An 18,573-nucleotide genomic window follows, 5' to 3' on the forward strand; every position below is an offset into this window, starting at 1 on the left:
TTTACAGCCTCCCCATAACTTCTTATTGGGACAGTCAGTCTCCTTCCTTACTGATCTTTAAACCTGGCTTTGTCTGGCAGAAGTTTAACTTTGTCCCTCTCTTAAAAATGGCAAAGTCAGCATCAGTAACCCCAGGAATGTATGAGGTATAAATCAGAAGCTATAAACCAGGTCTCTCATAAATTAGGCTTCTTCTAAACTATGAGATTTTGAATCATAATATCAAGGATCCCAGGTATGCATTAAACAGGCAAAGATTTGTTGTGTGACGAAGTCTAGGGGCTTGTGTACCAATGCCTTAAAGATAGGTGCATGTAGATATGGCAAAGAATCACTGTATTAGTTCAGCATTTGTTCAAGGAAGGGAGAAGGGAGGGAGGGAGAAGGGAGGGAGGAAGAAGTAAAAGGAGGACCCACACACGTCAGGTCAAAGGTTGTCCACACAAAAGGCAGCACAAGACTAATGCTATTTAATCCTGAAGCCCAGTCAGTGCCTAGCTGACACTCCTGGCGTGGTGTGGTTCTGTCCTATCACTGTGTCTCTCTGGCATCAGTCTGCTACTCACCACCACTTGGCATGCCATCAGGGAAAACACCTTATCCTGTAGAGGTAACCATAGAAATATAAATAACTCTGCCAGCAATGCTTCATAAGGTTCAGTGACCAGAAAGGCCCTTTCCTGATTTACATTATCAAGTTGTCTAAAAATCAAAGCTTGCCATTCCCCTGTTTTTCAATAAAACAGATGTATGTAAATAAATATTATTTTGGTATTTGAGCAAGTAGAAGCATACATTTCTACAAATAAGGCAATAAAATGGGGTAACATCTCTCTGTGGAAAGCCCTGAAAGTGATTTTCATTTCCTTCCTACTTCTTTTTCTCTCTGCTTTTGCTAAATTAATGTATCACAAAACACGCTTTTCAGAGTTAACGCTATTACTGCTGACCACAGGGTGTCACTGTTACATTAAAATATCTAATTTGCCAGTTAATTTTGTTTGAAAATACATTCAGCGGGGAGAATAGAAAAAATCCTTTTCTCCCAAAATATATTGAGATGCAAGCAATTTGTGGGCAGACGTGCCACACAAAATAGGTCAATACAGCATTCCTTTAACTTATTGCACACATCTTTTCATATTGCTACTGACACATTTATTATAAGCAAAGCTAGCAATGACATCTAGAGTTAAAGTTCCCTAACACTTTCCATCATAAGGCCCTACTTTCAGTTGTTTATTACTTTGTCAGCCTTTAACTGCTGGAATTTACGTTTTCTAAACCTTGCCTCAGGCTGGATTGTTTTGAAAGTTTTAGTGAAAAATGGGCTTGGCCACTTCCGAGAACAAGTTCTGGGGAAGAAAAAATACTTCATTGCGCTAATATTCAATGACTTTAACATGAGTTTCTTGGAGATATTCTTGTAGTTTTGCGCTCTCAGATTTGGCACAAGAGGGATACTGATCTTAAGAGATCACACAGTCTGGACTTAGTTACAGGCTTAGGGAAGTTCCACCTCACTGTCAGGACCTAGTCAGTCTGGGGGTTAAAACGCCCAAGGGTCAAGAGACCAGCAGCTGACCATGCTCTTTCCTTCAACCTCAATAAAAAACTGCAAAGCAGTTTCTCCGAAACTGAGTTGGAAAATCTGTGTCTCTGACTGACAGTGAGTCACCTGCACAAAAATCCTCTCACTGGTGGGATAAAGCGGTGACATTTGTGTTGAGTTCTTCGGAAAACATTGATGGATGTTTAGGGGGAATCAATCCAATTCAACATGAGACTGGTTTTGAGATTTTGGAAAGCTAATAAAACTCCTGCGCCATAACACGATGAATATTGTGAGGCAGATGTTCACAAACCATCATTTGTATTGCCTATGCAGGCTTATTCTGCTCCTTTTAGGAATAAGTGCAATCTTTTATTTACAAAACACTGGGGTTTGCTGACGCAGGGCTGCGCACAGCTCGAGCCCCACTTTGCTAAGGATCACAAAGCTGCAGGGGGAGCAGGAGGCACACGCCAAGGTCTTGTTGAAACCCATGAAGATGCAATGATCATCAGAACACTGAGCAACTTTCCAGTCTCCCTTCCTTCCCTCCCCAGGCAACCCAGGGCATTGCCAGATGCTGATGATGATTTGAAGTAAGTAGTTACTGCCCGATGCTCTTCAGCAGAATTTGCTGCTCTCAAGCAAACCTCTGAGGATTTAACAGTTTGCCTACTTGCTATGTCGTGAAATAACCCAATCTATAAATGCGAAATATGCTTTCTATAGATATAAGTTTGGACACAGTCAGAAGACCAATTAAATATACAGAGCAGAGAAGATAATAATCTTGGGATCTGGAGGGAAAGGGAGAACTAGAGAGAAAAGGCAAAGGGCAGTTTTGGGGTAGGCTGGGAGAGAACCGTCTTGTCCAGAGGAGCGAAACTGTGCCAGGTTGCCTGTGCCCTACATGTAGCCAGTTGACAACCAGGTTTTTCTCACATGCCACATACCAGTGTAAATGAATAAAAATAAACCAGAAAATAAAGAAAGGGCTTTGAATGGACAGAGAAGACAAAATGATTACTTAACTTGATGGTAAAGTTACTGAGGGTAGCTTTGGGCGGGGAAAATTTTGCTGAGACTGGAGAAAGCATGTTTGGAACTGCCGACAATGAAGGTCCAGTGAAGAAAGAAAAGAAAAAAAATGCACTCACTACCATTGAAGGCTAACAGAAGATAAGCTGAATAGACACATACCCGCTAAAATAAATGGCTAAATTATCTTATTGGCTGAATTATGGGACATCAGTTGAGAATGGGTTGAATGAAGTATGGAACAGGTAAAAATCATTTTTTGGAATTTAGGCTGCAGAGAGAGCACTTCACTGTGAGCTACAACACTGAAAAGTGCTACTGTGGAGAAGCAGGGAAGGACACTGGTCTAGTGTTTGAAGTGCACGTGACAAATGTGGAACATGTGAATCTATCAATGAAAATGGCAAATCTGACCCAACCATCACAGTATTTGAAAAGGCTCTTTTTTCCTCCATCCAGGGAACACATAACCTAGTTGATATATTTTACGTACCCCTTTTATTGGTATCTATACCTTAGGAAGAAACTACAAATTCTTTCAGTCTTGTTTTTCTGTCCTGTCTGTTCTTCTACATTCATTATCACTCCATATGAGATTTAAGGGTGACCAAAAATAATTTGTACAGTTAATTTTGTTAAATAAAGCCTGCACTTTTTATTCAGACATAACTACTATTTCAAATCTCTCTTAATTCTATTTGCAGAATCCCCTGAGTGAAACAACACTTTATTCTACTTTAGTATGTAGGATATAAGGAGGTTCAGAGATTCTGTTACCCAATATTCATTGACAAAACATACTCAGCATAAAGAAAAGTGGAATTCCAGGACATATGGTAAACTACCCTTAGAAAACACCTCCTGGCATTGATTACATCATCTGGATTACACAGGTGCACATCCATCTTCTCCCATATATGGAAAATAAGAACTGCATCCTCCATTCAAATGCTTTTAACTTATTTACAGCTAGACCTAGAGACTTAATATTTATCATCACAAAGTATAAAGCCAAATGTCCTTTTTCTTCAGGAGCACCAAAGATTAACAGATTAGAATGTTTTCCACATGTCCACTTAACTGTCAAGAGAATATTAAAGAAGTTTTCCAGCTTCCGCAGCTCAGCCAGATGTCAATGGATCCCACAGTGAAGCAAAACTGGCAGAGTAGCCTTCTCATGACCCCAGCATTGTTTTATCAGGGATCAGTTTGAAAGTATAAAGGGCCATTTCTTGCTGAGATCTGTAATGTTTTTCAGCCCTTTCCCCCTGCAATTACACAAAAGTGCTGACTTTGTTGAACTACTGATATGCAGTAGTATTTCTTATGACTTCTCTCACACTGTGCTGTAATTGCTGTTTATGTTGGCACAAGAAAAGTACCACATTTTGTTTCCACTGTACATTTCCGGACTCTGGTTTCAGTAACATCAATGTAGGATATTGTACTGGGCATATGTTTTGTTGTGTAAACATTAACTGGTAATTTACCCTGCCAATCTCCACAGTATGGCCTCTAATTACCAGAGACTGAGGGGCTTCAGATGGACATTTCACAAAATATTTACAGCAGCTATACTGCTTCTTTTTTTTCTTCGCTGGTATTTGTGTTTAGAAAATCATTGCAAGGGAAAAAATACACCACCATCAAATAGCATTGTAACAAAACCCCAAACCAAACCGACATGTATTCATTCTTGTACACCTCATTCTCTAGAGGAACTAAAGAGTAGTTTACCCAATGAATTAAGGAAAAATCATGGCAATATAGCAGTAAACATGATGATGTAATAAAGTACCAGGTATTTCTGTTTGCTTGCAATTTTATTATTCCCTTTACATCTTTTTTTTAACAAGAAAAAAAGTATATTACTTCTATTGGTACTTTTTTGCTTAAAATTCATTCTCACTAAATAGCCCGTGAACTTGCAAATGGCTATGCACATCCTTATTTGATTCAAGACTCAGACAAATGTATTTAACAAATGGGACCACTAAGGTCTTGTTGTAAAATTTAGCATCTACTGCAAAGATTCAGAACCAAGGAACAACCTCCCCTTAAGAGCTACGGAATATATGTTTTAGTCATTCATCTGTATAATTTCAAGGAAGTAGAACTTTACATTTGCGTAAAAATATAAAGTCTTAAGTAAAATTCCAGGATGGGATTCCACAGTTAATAATTACAGTAACATGAGCAAAGAAGATGCAATGAAATAGGGCATTTTTTCGGACACCCTAGGCACAGTGAATCTTTATTTCAAATAAAATTTTCATCAAAATTTTCATTACAATGCAAGAAACTTTTTTAAAAAGCGTGACAATTTCTCATCTTCTACTGTTTCATTGTAACTGGATCAATCTTGTAATGCTCATCATATTACAATACCTTATCACATTACACTGCCTCATTAAGAATTCTCCCTTCCAATATATTGACTATTTAAGTGGAAGCATTAAGGTGGGGAGCACAGAATGTAAACTGTCTTGCAAATATTCTTCCCTTATTCTAATTGAAGTTCCTTTTTTAAAAAAAAAAAACATTTGCAATTGCTTGTCCAATGTATCTGCCAATAGAAAAGCCAGAACACTTCTTTTGTTTAAAAAGGCATTCAACTTAGTACCTTATCTTTTGCTATATATGCACATTAAATTGCCTTGCTAAATCTACTATTATTTTGTTCACTTGTTTTATTCTTTAGAGGAAAAGATACTACTTCAAATTAAAAATTCTTACCTATTGTTGCACCTCTCAGTGCAAGCAAAATTTAACTGTTATGAACACTGATGAGAGAAAAAAATCTTTCTTTCTCTAAGTGTTTATGCATTTGAAAGGACTCTGTTAAGCAAATCACATCATTTGTCTCTGGCAATCTGTTACCATATAGCACTCAACTAAGCAACAAAGCAAAAAATTAAATAAACAAGCAAACATGCAAGCTGGAAAAATTCTGGAGTATATAAAACTATCACTCACTTATGTTTTAAAATTATAAAATGTTTTTATTTCTGAATGCCTGGCTGCTTCAGTCTGTAGTGCAATATTTCAAAAGAAAAAAAAGATAAATTACATAATTTGACTCAGGAGTCTGGTTCACTGTTGCTTCTGCACAACACAGAAAGAAAAAATGATTGTCATACTTTCTGTACTACATCAGTGTTGGTTTCCATCTTAGCTGAAGAGTCATCTTTAACTTATTCCACTTATGCAAATGCTCACTTGTTCTCATACAGCTACAAAGATCCACCCAACACACTCATGTGGAGTGAGTTCAGAACTTCAGTCTATCTGATCATAGTATCTCCAGATTTTTTGCTGTTTAATTTTCTGTAGGAAACATCCTAAGAGCCTGTTTAAAGCCACCTGATGTATCTCAGCAATAGGAAGTTACTCTCCCTCCTTCATTGTTTGCTGGATGGTAACAAAATTCCTTCCAGGAGCAGTAAATATGCAAGAATGGCCAGAGGTTTAGTTCCACCCCCTCAGCACAGCTGTCTATAGAGCTGTCCAGAAAGGAAGGAAGCCTCATCCTGTAAACACTGCACTTCCCTACTGGAGACCCTGGGATTTGTGATCTCCCAAGTCTGTTCCTGCCATGGCAAACTCCTCTGACCCTTGCTTAGATCTGAAATTCAGGTTCCATGCAATATCCTCTTTTTCAGGCAAAAACTAGAAGAGACAGATACATAATGAAAGGTCATGAAAAGAAACAATTATTTTAAGTGGAAACCACTGTAGTAGTTCTGTCCTTATTTTACACTTGTTATTAAACTTGAAGAAAAACTGCTTTAGGGTAAAAAGGGAGAGGGAGTCATTCCCATCAAGGAGAAAAATAAATATGTCTAAAAGCCATTTATCTTCTTCTAGCTGATATATACAGAGTCACAGCCTGATTAAAGTGCAATATGACTACAGGGACAATTTCTACAAGTCAAGCAACTCTTATAGAAATAATTTATTTTCAAAATACTATGTAAGTTGAACAAGGAATTAAATTCTGAATAAAAACCGGTTTTTAAGGTACTTAATTGTATCCTCACCAAATTTTGAAATTTTTCTTTCACAATTCATTTTAAAATTATGTTGAAATATTGTATGTTATTTCTGTCACTGCTCCATATACCTTTTTAGCGTGCAGCATGTAAGCTCAATTCCCAGGGACACCAGTAGCACATTCAGAACTGACCACAACCTCTGAAATCTCAGCTCCAGGGACATCCTCAAATGTCACTACAAATGCCACTAGGAAGGACACCAAAAGTCTCTCTTTTGTGATGTTAATGCACAGGAAATTGTGCTCTTTTGTGGCTATATATATATGACTGAGGAACTAAATGCCATCAGGACTGGAATTCAATTGTCCCCTTTGTGTGACTCTTGCAACAATCCCTGGCACAGCTTTGGCCTGAGACAGGCAGTGCTCCACCAAGCAATTTCTGGCACAGTCTAGGAACTAGCACCGTCATCCACAGTTGGCAGATTGGAAGTCCTGACATTTTTTTGGAGGGTAAGAATTTGATTTTCTGGATGCAATCTTTTCATAGCAACTGGCCATAGTGCCAGAGAGGCCAGGAGATACTAAGCCTGGCAACGCTTTAAAGGAGTGATACAGCAATTGCAGGAGTGCAAATCCTATTCAGAAATAAAGCCTCATATCTAAAATTACCGTGACAGCTGATGAGACAGAAATTGAGGAAGAAATGCATGCTGTGGGAGGGGTGCTGAGAAGAGAGAATGGGGTGGGCTTGCAAGTATGGAGCAGCTCTGAGATGAGCCAGTTGTATAGGATACTTAATTGTGGAAATCCCATTTGATTTGTTGTGAAAGTTGAAAGATGTGGGAGAGACAAGCAAGACACCATAAAACTAAAAGGGGCAGGTAACAGCTGTGGAGAACTAGCTTGTCTTTCTGCGAATGAGAGATTGCTTAGGTGATGCTGCGTAAGGCAGAAGAAACAATCTTCAGACAAGTGAAAATTCTTCATTTTCCAGTCATCTTGATAATCTAGATTTTTATTTTTATGAATTGAATCAACAACTGTTGTAAAATAACAGTTATCAGTTCAATTTCTGATTGCTACAGGCAGTCATCTCATTAAACCTACAGCCAGTCACTATCGATCATGTAAAAAAAAAACCACCTACCTTTTTTATACATGCAATCCAGTTGAGGCACAATAGAAATATGCATGGGGAATTTGACACTGGTGTGCCCTCACCATTTTTTTAATGCATGCTACAGATCAGTGACTTCAGTTTTCCAGTGATATATTTTCACAGCTTCTAAAAGTACTAAATATTTATTTTAAATTTGGCTTAGCATTTTGAAAACTATTTTATACTAATTTGTTCTATAAACACCTGAAACCCTTTTTTTGAAAAGCCTTCTTACATTTCCAGCATTTGGAAGTGATTTGTTTCTAGTCCAAAAAAAATTAATGTCTGTCTCTAACAGAAAGAGCTGGATTACTGCCCAGTCCACTTCAGAACTGGATGATGCTGACTCTTAGCCATTTAAATAGTCAAGTTAAACAAGACACAGTTGGGATGATAAAAGGAGGTCTGTAAAAAGACTATTGCTCTGGCCATGTGGACCTACAACTATCAAACAATGACTAGGAAAATAGTGAAAGAGAAAAAAAACATAAGTGCCTAGGAAAACATTAGGATTAAGTGAATGCAGGAGCACAGTATCTGTTCGCATCATTCTCTCTTCTTGCCAGTGAGTTGCCAGCACAATATTTACTCTGCTTGAGAACTGACAGAGGCAAAGAATGGCAAAAAGGCCTTACAGAAGAGAACAAAGCAGAGGGGAGGTAGACACTAACAGTCTGTATGCGGTATTACCCTAAAAAGCACCTACAATCTGCTGATTTTGTATCTAAATTATATTCTATGCTATTTTGTGTGAGCCTTGTTTACAAGCACTAATTTGCAAGCCCCTTTTAGCTGGAAAAAGGTGACATAAGACAGAATTGTCTTCTCATATTCTAGTAATTCCTTTACCTTTTACAAACTATAGTTCCTAATATGACAAGTAGACAACTAAAGATGCAGTAGAACAGAATCTGATGAAGATAAGAGAATCATTTAGAGTAAATTCTCTGAATCTGCTTTTTTTTGCATGGGAAGAAGTGCATTTGCAAGAGGAAAAAGATGCACAGTAATGAAAGTAATACTGGAATGTATTTTAGGTCCTGATCAACCAAATCAGTATGGCCTTAATGGTGCTAGATTTAATCAATCAGAAAATGATGCATTTTCCATGAAGCTTGACTTGAAATGTACCACTGACACTGAAGAATCAAATGTGCAAATGAATACCACTTACAGGATGGGGAACTCAGAAATTAAAGCATTTAAGATGTGATTAGGAAAGCTTCAATAAAACAACATTCCAACAAAAAAGCAGAAGCATGCAAGAAGGACACAAGCAGAGAAAAAGAGCAAACAATATCTGGGCCAAATTATTTTTTTTATAAATCTATAGTTTCAATACTATTTGTACAGAAAGGGTCTTTGGTTTTTAAAACAACTTTGGTTTTAAAACCACTTCAGATTTTATCGCTATAGTTGTTGCAATGATTTCTCCATTTATATTGCATTTAGACCTAGAGTTATAAATACGTACGAATTCAATGAGATATAAAAAAAGATGCATAGATTTGCATGTGGAAATAAATGTTTAAATATGTTTTAAAAAACAGTTGAGGTTTGATTGTAAGCCAAAGGAAAGTTTGTCTACTGTTCCAAGTCAGCTCTAGTGAGGTAATTTGAAGATGAGAATAATCTATACCTGATGAAGGATCTCTTTGTCTGATTAGTATCCTGAAACAGGTTTAGACTTCAGGTTTTTGGTTCAGTAACTAGGGCTGAAAGCTTCTGAAATTCAATCATTATATTAGAGGCAGCTAGAACAATGTAGATTTTTATTATTTGTTAATCCTTTATGAAGTTTCATTTAAAATAAAAGCCAAAATCCATAAAACCATACATACAGGCTACCTATTGGTATATGCATGTAAACAAATTTTTGCCTCACTCTCACTGCTATTTCACTATCCAATAACAAATATATTGCCCTTCCTATCCTGAAATGTTCAAAAAATAAGAATCTTGAACTAAGTCTACCATTTAATTTTTTTCCCCTAATAATAGTTTAGCAGTTGTAGTAATAGCAATGATTAATTTGTGAACTATCAGGCTATCAAGTTTTTCTGAAACATAGGGATAGAGGTCAAAAATTTTCAGTTCCTCAGAAATTGCATACTATGCACATTCTGCAAAAAGCAGCAGAAAGTAATAAAAATACAGTTACTACTTCTGTACTGATCTGAGGAGAGTGCAAAAATTGGGCTGCTAAATCTTTTGTACTGATCTGAGAAAAGAAGCAGGAGTGGTGCTGCCTGTTCATTTGCTTGTTGTATTATTTTGCTGGTATTACAGGCACCAATGTAAAACCAGCACCTATAAAAAGACCAAAAAAAAAAAAAAAAGAGAAAATACTGGAAAGCATTGGTCAGATTTTGAGTATGAACACCTATGTGTTTTTTTTCCCATATGTAGGTCTGATTTATTCATTTGTGCAGTGTGTTTTTTCACTTACAAAAGTAACTAGCTGACTGCTCATAGTAGCAATATTATTTGATAAAATGCAAGTGTGTTGCTACTTTCCCAAAGCAGACACTCTCTTTTAAGTTTTCTTCCCAGGAAGAAAACGTCTACCTTGCAGCCTGGTAAATTTTCACAATTGACCTGCCATTTTCCTCCTAACTTTCAAATAGAGTCTTATTCACCTGTCATGCTGGCTTTCAATATTAAACAATTCTACTCATTTTCTTTCCTAATATCACGTACTCCTTCATGTCTGCTTTTTTAATTACTACCTTTAGCTAAGTGCTATGTCATTTTCATAGGAACAGGGAATAAAAGGAAACAGAAACAAAAAAGCAAACTGAGGTTGTCTAAAGAATTTTGTGTTACTGCCAATAGCTCTTTTAGTTTGCTAACAAATAATTCAAAAGCACTGTTTACACTTCAAACCCAGAAAATGCCTAGGATAACTTAGTTCCTACAGAAACCCAAAGGCAGAAAGCTATAGGAAGACCCTTATTTTAAAGGACAGGCATGTTGTAATAAATAGTCTCTCACTTTACCTAAAATTATATGTATTTCCATACTCTTATGTTTGATCCCAAACTTTTTCTTTTGCATGTTTTACAATATTACACAGATTTCCACTTACAAATTCTGCCAGATATCCTGTTTTTCACAATTTTTCACAAATGTAAAATTTGGAAAACCTAATTCCTACACTTTAGAACAACTGCCCTTAACATGAGCATCGTGGTATTGCAAATTATTCATTTAATCAGGAAAACCTAGGACCCACAGGCCTACTGATCCACAACCACAGGCCTAGGATCCACAACCATACTGATGGGTGCTTTCCAGCTTGAAGAAATTCTGTTTCATAATTCCATTTGTTTCCTGCCATTTAGCCAACTTTCCACTTATTACATGCCTCCACGCCTTAATATTAACTTCCAGTGCAAGACACTGTAAAAATTGTTTTCTGAAAAATCAAAGCATATGATGGCCACTGTATATCCTTTGTCTTCTTTGGCAGTGACTGCCTCAAAGAATTCCAGCAAAATACTGAAGCATGACCAGCCCTTCCTGGATTCTGTACAGCTATTCTCAGTCAAGCTGTGTTTTCTAATATTTCCCTATCTGAACCCTGAAATTAGTTTCTGGAGATCTCTTCAAAGTCTTCTGCAGCTTCCTGGCATATATTTGTAAACAGCAGAGAAAAGCAAACTTGTGAGGTTTGCTGAAACCCTTCCATTTCTATGCTCTCCTCAAAATAAGAATGCAAAAATATTAACTTTTTTCTGTATCCTAAAAAATGTGCATGCTTCATACAGCAAGTCTTTCCCACCTTCACACTGTACTACATAAGGACTTCAGAGTGCCAGGCTGTGCAGGGGAAAAGAAGTGGAGGGTTACAGGGCTCAGATAATTTGACTGGGCATGTATGTATTTTGATCACTTGCCCACTCATGTAACTTAGCTTTTTTAATCTCAAAATTACATTCTATACAAAGCTTAAAATCTACTCTGTTCTTAAATTTCAATTTCAAAAATAAATTTTAAATCTTCATAAAAACTATACTTGTACTCTCAAATTTGGATTTTGCAGTCTGAACCTTGAAAGTTTAATTAGAGGCTTGCTAGATTCTGTTTCTGGTACTAAATGGGGATTTTATTTCAAAATTCCTGTTTTCTGGAAAAAGGACTAATAAAAAGTGGTTTCATTTGGCATGTAATCAATCTCATTCATTTCACAGTGTCCAATAAGGTGGAAATGATTACACAATGTGGTAAAAATCCTTGGTCCTTGTCAGTCTTGTTTTCTTTAAGTTAGTATTTGATCCCAGTAGTGTAGGGATCAGTTCATATTAATGAATTATGATAGGGATTTGAATTTGATAAAGTTCTATGGGACTACCATGAGATTGTTTCATTTATTGAGGTATCACAGCCAGCCAAAACTCCTCTTTGCCTCTTAGTGTATTCTTTCTCATGTTTGGATATGTGCTATGAAGAAAGACAAACCTATTTCTGTCAACTACACAAGCTTTACAGGAAAAGATTTCTGTAACACTTCCATTAAAAACTTTCCCTTTCTTACCCATTCTGTACACACAACAAGAGTCAACTGTCAAGGAAACTTGAATCGTCCTAGATCAATGGTCTACCTTACCAGGGCCTCTGCAGAAGTTTCCTGACCCATCTTTTTACCCTTCCTTGGAGGTCTGTAATAATTTCCTATAAATGTTTTACTACTTCTTCTAGCTACACTTTGTTTGTCACATTAGCTAACCCACATATGTAATTTTACTCAGAATACCATGATCTCTAACTAGATCTCCACATCACTTCCCATCTTCTGAATTTATCTCTTTGGTCAATTTATACTCTGGCATTTTTATATTAAACCATTTAACTAAGAGCCAGTCATGTTTCTACTTTAAATGTTTACTGGTTTGTTTTCAAGCATCACTTCATGTTCCTTACATTTTTACACAGATTCTCCTCATAAAAGAAAGTTAACTTCATTTTTCTAGGCAATGCTTTCTATTTGTATTATTCACTTTAGCAATGCAAAAAATTACTTACGCCTTAAAAGATGGCTAATCTCTCTCCCATCTTTCACTACCTATCCTTTTGCTAAAACAACACACATAAAACTGAATACTAAAATTGCAAGACTACTGCCCTGCTAATTTCTTATACAGATACAGCCTGTCAGTTTTAGATGACTTTGGATCAGCCCCAACCAGAAGAAAATATTCTGGGTAGTATAATCCTGCATGGAACAATGTGATCTTTATAAAAAATCACTTACTGAATCACCAGCACCTCTTTCCACTCCTAGGAGATCTCCCATCGAAGCAATGCCTGAATTAGTGCGGAGTGATTTGTGGCTTTCCAGCTGTCATTCATTAATTCTTAGGAAATACAATATACAATACAATAGTACTCAGCTTGAGGTTGTATTTTGCAATGTCTTGGGAAGAGTGTAATTTGTTTGCTGAATGTTCTTTAAACTTGTTTTCAAACAATCACTGTAGCCTATGGTTTCTATAACCCTCCAAACACATTTCACTCGATGAAATATTGTGTCGGTCACACAGACCCATAAAGGGGGAAGGGTAAGGAATTGTGTCTGTGGAGAGTTTAGGCTATGAAACAGCAGCTGAGTTGAAAACAAGGGTTTTTACTCCAGTGCTTTGCCATTCCTGTATCTGTGGAAGAAAGTACAGGAAAGCCTGACAGCAAGGGCCAGAAGTGACCTGGGCACTCTAACCCACTGGCTTTGGCACTTCACAGCATGGCTGACCTGTAAAAGTTGTCCTGTTTTAGAAGGAGTATTGCTTAAGTATAATTCACTGAGTAGCTGCTTTGTTTTGACCTGAGACAAGAGAGGATGATGTGAGGTGCAGACCACATTGGAGGATCCAAGAGCCTGGGGATCTACCTTTAGAATGAGCCAAGGAGCTGCTTACACAAAGCCAGTCAGAGAGACTGTGTAATGCCTGCTTTATCAAGGACTTTTGGCAAAATCTGTGACAAGTTCAGCTCAGCCAAAACCACTGCACCTTTAGACATGCACTGTAGGAGAACTTGAGCACAGAGGGAAGTTTTCTTCTGGGTCTCAGGCACCCCTGGCTTCCCAGAAATCTGAGAAAGTTGCATAGAGGTTTCCATTTAGGTCTTTTGCTCTTTGAATTTACATGTTAATTACCCTAAACTGCGTATTAGGTACCTAAGAGCTTTTTTCCCCTTTAACTCTTACAAAGTTGATTTCAGCAGTACATAAAAAGACAGAAGCAAGAGGTAAACCTGAGACAAGAATCACAACAAATACTGGGGTTAAAAAAGCAGCCATTGTTCAGTGTTTAGGAGGCACCATGACAGCAATTATGTTAAGGAAGGATTTGAAAAACAATGCTTCAAGTACTTTTATGGCCAACTCCTCCCATGCTCAGGGGTTTTCATGGTTTTAGCTATTGCATCTGCAACTGAAGCTAACTGTGAAATTAGCAATTTATTTATCCCATGGTACATACACACACAATTCCAACAGTAAAAGTGAGTAAGGGTAAGTGCTGTGAGTAAAAGTTAGAACCATTTTTACAAGATTTTGTCCTTCACTATCTAATCAAATACCTGTGGATTCTCATATTGAAACTTTCTTTGTTCCTTCTTGTGGCTTATATCACTAATACTGGTAACACAACTACTGTTATATCTAAACGACATAATATGAGCTCTGCCAAAATAACTAGGACAGAGGAAAGTTTCACCTTCAGAATGGTTGCCTGAATTACAAGGAAGCAGAAGATGCCATTAAGTATAAAATAGAACAATAAAGGCCTACAATTTGTAAACAGCTTTTGATTCTGTAATACTTAGTAAAAATTGGTCTCCTTATGAATACATGTGCACATTAAGGTATTTTTCAAGATTATATCTTTACAAAAACTACATTAGAACCTGTAGTCTCTTTCTTGCATTATGTCCTATTCTGAAAAATATATCAACATAAGAAAAAAAATCTCTTATGAAAATTAACTATTTTTGATTATTTAGCCGCAGATATGAAAGCTGATTAAATATAAGTTGTTGCTAATCTTACTTGGAAGATATAACTGATAAAAAAAAAAAAGAATAATGAAGGTATGTCGACAGCAGTAAAATTATCTAGACAATTCTGTGTAAATAATTACTAATAATCTGAAATTAAGATGTAATTGTGCATTATTCCATTTTTTATTTAGACACCTTTGTGAAACAGAAATTTTAGTTTAGTGGACCACAAACATACAGCTGTTTCTAAGAAAAGTGGAATCTGAAATAGCAGAAAAAATGTATTTTATGTCCCTCTTTCATCTAGTATCAATGGAATGTAGTTTCCACTGTTTCTTAGTGATTTTGTATGAAATTGAAGGTAATAAATAGACAAGGATTGACATTTTCTGGTAAAAGCAACCAGAGTAATACCTATTGACAACCTGATGTGAGAGCAATACTTTCTGAAAGTTTAGTGAGTGCCTTTTCCTCTTCTAATGATCTCTTTAAGAGCAGCATTTTTTAAAATTGCACATTTGAATTAAACTAAGACTATTACTATCGTATATATAAAAAGAGAAACTGAGTTACCTGTATGGCTGTGAGGATATTGGCTAACGCCTGGCCATACGTGTCATGACAGTGAACAGCAAGAGCGCTCAGAGGAATTTCTTTCATAACAGCTTCCAACATTTTTTTCATACTTCCAGGAGTCCCCACACCAATTGTATCTCCCAGAGAGATTTCATAACAGCCCATACTGTACAGGCGCTTAGATACCTGATTAGAAATAGAAAAACATGAAGAGGTCAAGATTAGAAATAGAAAAACATGAAGAGGTCAAGATAAAAGAATATAAAATAGCGTCAAGAATATACATTTAAAAATACATACTTCTGTACAGGTTTCAGGTTTTGACCTACTGAAGTGGATCTATCTATCACACACCCTCTATTCATTCTTGAAAATTGTCATCTGAGAAGATCCCATAGATCCTCTTATTTTAAATTTATAGTTCTGCTTCTGTACGTGGAATAACCAACCAAGCCAAATCCATCAAAAATTTGTCAAGCCCTTTCCCAACATTTTTCTCTCTCTGGGGACTCCCCAGATGTTTGGTTTTCTTCATGTACTTTTCAGCTTATTAGCTGTGCAGGGTAAAGACCTGCCATTTTGTTTGCCTATTACATGAAGCCGAGAACATGGCCAAACCAAGAGAGTAAATAATTAACAAGAAGCCTGATTTTGCTTTCTCTTGGCACTTAAAAAATCAACGAAGACTGAAGTTTTAACATGTTGCAGTCAATATTAATTTTGCAATATTAATTTGGTTTGCTTTTCATGAAATCAAACACTAAAATACTAACAAAGCAAAACTGCAACTTAAGTAACATTCTAGTCCTTAAGTTTTAAAAATTTTCTTAATACCAAACAAAATCGTATACAAATAGACCTTACTTATGTAAGTAGAACTCTAAATATTTCTTTGAGGAGTTTTTTGCACAAGTAAAAGAACTGAGGCCGGGCTTCATAATTTTTGTATGAAGAGAAACATATATTCAGAAGCACAAAATTATGTTTTCACTGACAATATTGCTTTGGAAATTGAATTCAGGATCTTTCCATCTTATTTTTGTTGAATTTATTTGGAAATGTTTCACCTTACTTTCAGCTGCTGAAAATGTTTGTCCCCTTTAGGATTCCCCATTGTGTATTAATGATCCCAAAAGACCACTCCACTGGAACAGAATCCCAGTCTAGATTTTTAGAAATGAAAAAATACAACCCTTTTCCAAGACATCTTCAGTTGCACTGCACTCTGCTGTTAAAGCAATTCAAGGACTGCATCAGTGGGATTGCTGTGAATATGTCTGAGGAAGCTGACAAAGTGCTGCACCAGCAGTCCTGGAAGTGCTGGATTAATATTGCTGTTCACTTAATTCAAAGAACAGCTGAAAAAGAACTTCACATTGTCTGAGTTGCCGTGCTTAAGGCTTGGAAGTGCTATGACTATTGCAAATGTAGTAAAACTGTGCTTTAAAGTCAGACTCACTGGTTCATATCAACACAAATTCAATACACATTTTAAGAACGGCACAATCACCAGATTGCAAAAGGGATTCTATCACATGGCATATTTTTATATCATCAACACATGGCAGGCATTTTAACTAGAATACCATTGTAAGAAAGAACACAATCATCTGCAGTTAGGGGTGGATTACATCCAGCTACTCCCCAAACCTCAGCTTTTCTTTAAGATCAGGGTAAAGGAAGCAGATGGCGTTTTTTTTTTCTCCTGTTCTTTCTAATTCATGATTCTTAGTTTTTCTAGATGAGTATTTTAGTAATAACTGAGACTAAAAAAACTGCTAGAAATCATATTGCATTCACTTCTTTTCCATGTTCAGTCCTTAGGTCTTTCAGCCTTCTGAAAACAAAGTTCTGAAAGATGAAAGAAGAGAGGATGAAACTCTGCTAACAAGTTCATCATCACCACTGATGTCAGAATTTAACCTTAAAGTGACTCTTAGGAAGAGATCTATATTTATTTTCAAGAAGAATGTGCATGCTTGGAAGCTGAATGGGAGTTTTTCAAACTGAATTTTCTACTTTACCATAGTAGGAGGCAGCCCGTAGTTATGTCTTTGTAAGTTTTCAATCTGGATTTTTGGGAGGAGGGTGTGGGAGAAGAGAACACACTGTTTTGTCAATGTAATTAGGATGTGATTATGAGCTTGCAGCTTTGTTGATTGAATGGCATTGTGTTCTGCACCACTGAGCAGTTTTACTATGCATGAGTCTTGTGCTACTCCCCTTGGGAAAACTGCCCTGACACCAAGCATTGATCAAAGGAGCTCTTCTGTGCAAGGTAGTTAAAAACCAAGCCTGTTGACGAAAGAAGCCTGTCGAGGAACACAATAAGCAATATGTCATCACTGCTCTAACTAAATCCGTGTCAATTCTAACCTTCACATATTAGAACAAATTAATTTAGAAATACTGATTACCTTTCAAATTAGCTACTTTTTTTCAAAGACTCTGAGTATGTGTGGCTGCTGTGGGAGAAGTATTATCCCAAGTTGCTTCTGGAATGTATACTAGAAGAAGATACAGGAGAAGAGGACCTGAAAACCACCCATGCAGAACATAATATATTAGACAAATGTGGACTAGCTGCTAGGGCTACAAATTAAAAGATAATTGTTTGGATATTCTGCTAGATCAACAAAAATAAGTGATTAGGTGTAACAGAGAAGACAAGTCTATCCCTAGGTGGAAGGACAGTGTGTTCTGCCTTCAGCCTCTTGAATTCTCTCTCCACTTTCTTTTTTAATATCCATTTCAGCTTTCATGCCCTCTTTGCCTTCCTACAAAATTTTACGCTTGTGTTTCACTCACCTCCCTGCTGGGAAAAAAAGGCTGCATTAAGACATCTTCTTCCTTATCCTTCATCCTAAAGGGGAAAAGGGGGCAGGAAGGGTGGGTGGAACTTACTCCATCATGGCAGTAGAGCAATTAAAGAAATCATACTGGGGCTGAGTTTTGGCTCATGTATCAATAACATGACACTCACCAGAAGCACATTGTAGCAGAGGCTCTACCAGCTGACAGCACAGTATGCTTATTCCAGCACCAAATGGATTTAAAAGAAAGAGGTTGTGCTGGGAACCATCTTGGACAACACAGTCTACTGACATATGTGCTAGAGTCTATTTCCTTAAGCATTTCCTACTTACTTTGTGGAGGAAATAGAACATAATTTTTTTTCATGACTGATAACAACCAAAACACACTATTTTTCTCACATTTGACTGCACATGGTTGAGTGAGGTTATGCACCCA

At 36.8% G+C, this 18,573-nt stretch overlaps 1 protein-coding gene across 4 annotated transcripts in view; it reads right to left on the reverse strand.

Annotated features, from left to right (window-relative positions):
* Nucleotides 1–18,573, reverse strand: part of HMGCLL1 (3-hydroxymethyl-3-methylglutaryl-CoA lyase like 1) — a 69,384-nt gene that overhangs the window by 9,239 nt on the left and 41,572 nt on the right. For 3 of the 4 annotated variants that reach the window (XM_027696028.1, XM_027696027.1, XM_027696030.1), the window contains exon 7: nucleotides 15,319–15,507. In XM_027696028.1, the coding sequence (XP_027551829.1) occupies nucleotides 15,319–15,507 (189 nt within the window). Of the gene's footprint in view, nucleotides 1–13,448; nucleotides 13,496–15,318; nucleotides 15,508–18,573 lie in introns of all 4 variants that reach the window. The other variant, XM_027696029.1, reaches the window with a different exon arrangement.

Source organism: Neopelma chrysocephalum, unplaced genomic scaffold (genome assembly GCF_003984885.1).
Source record: "Neopelma chrysocephalum unplaced genomic scaffold, ASM398488v2 Primary Assembly neopelma1_104, whole genome shotgun sequence".
NCBI classification, from domain to species: Eukaryota; Metazoa; Chordata; class Aves; order Passeriformes; family Pipridae; genus Neopelma; species Neopelma chrysocephalum.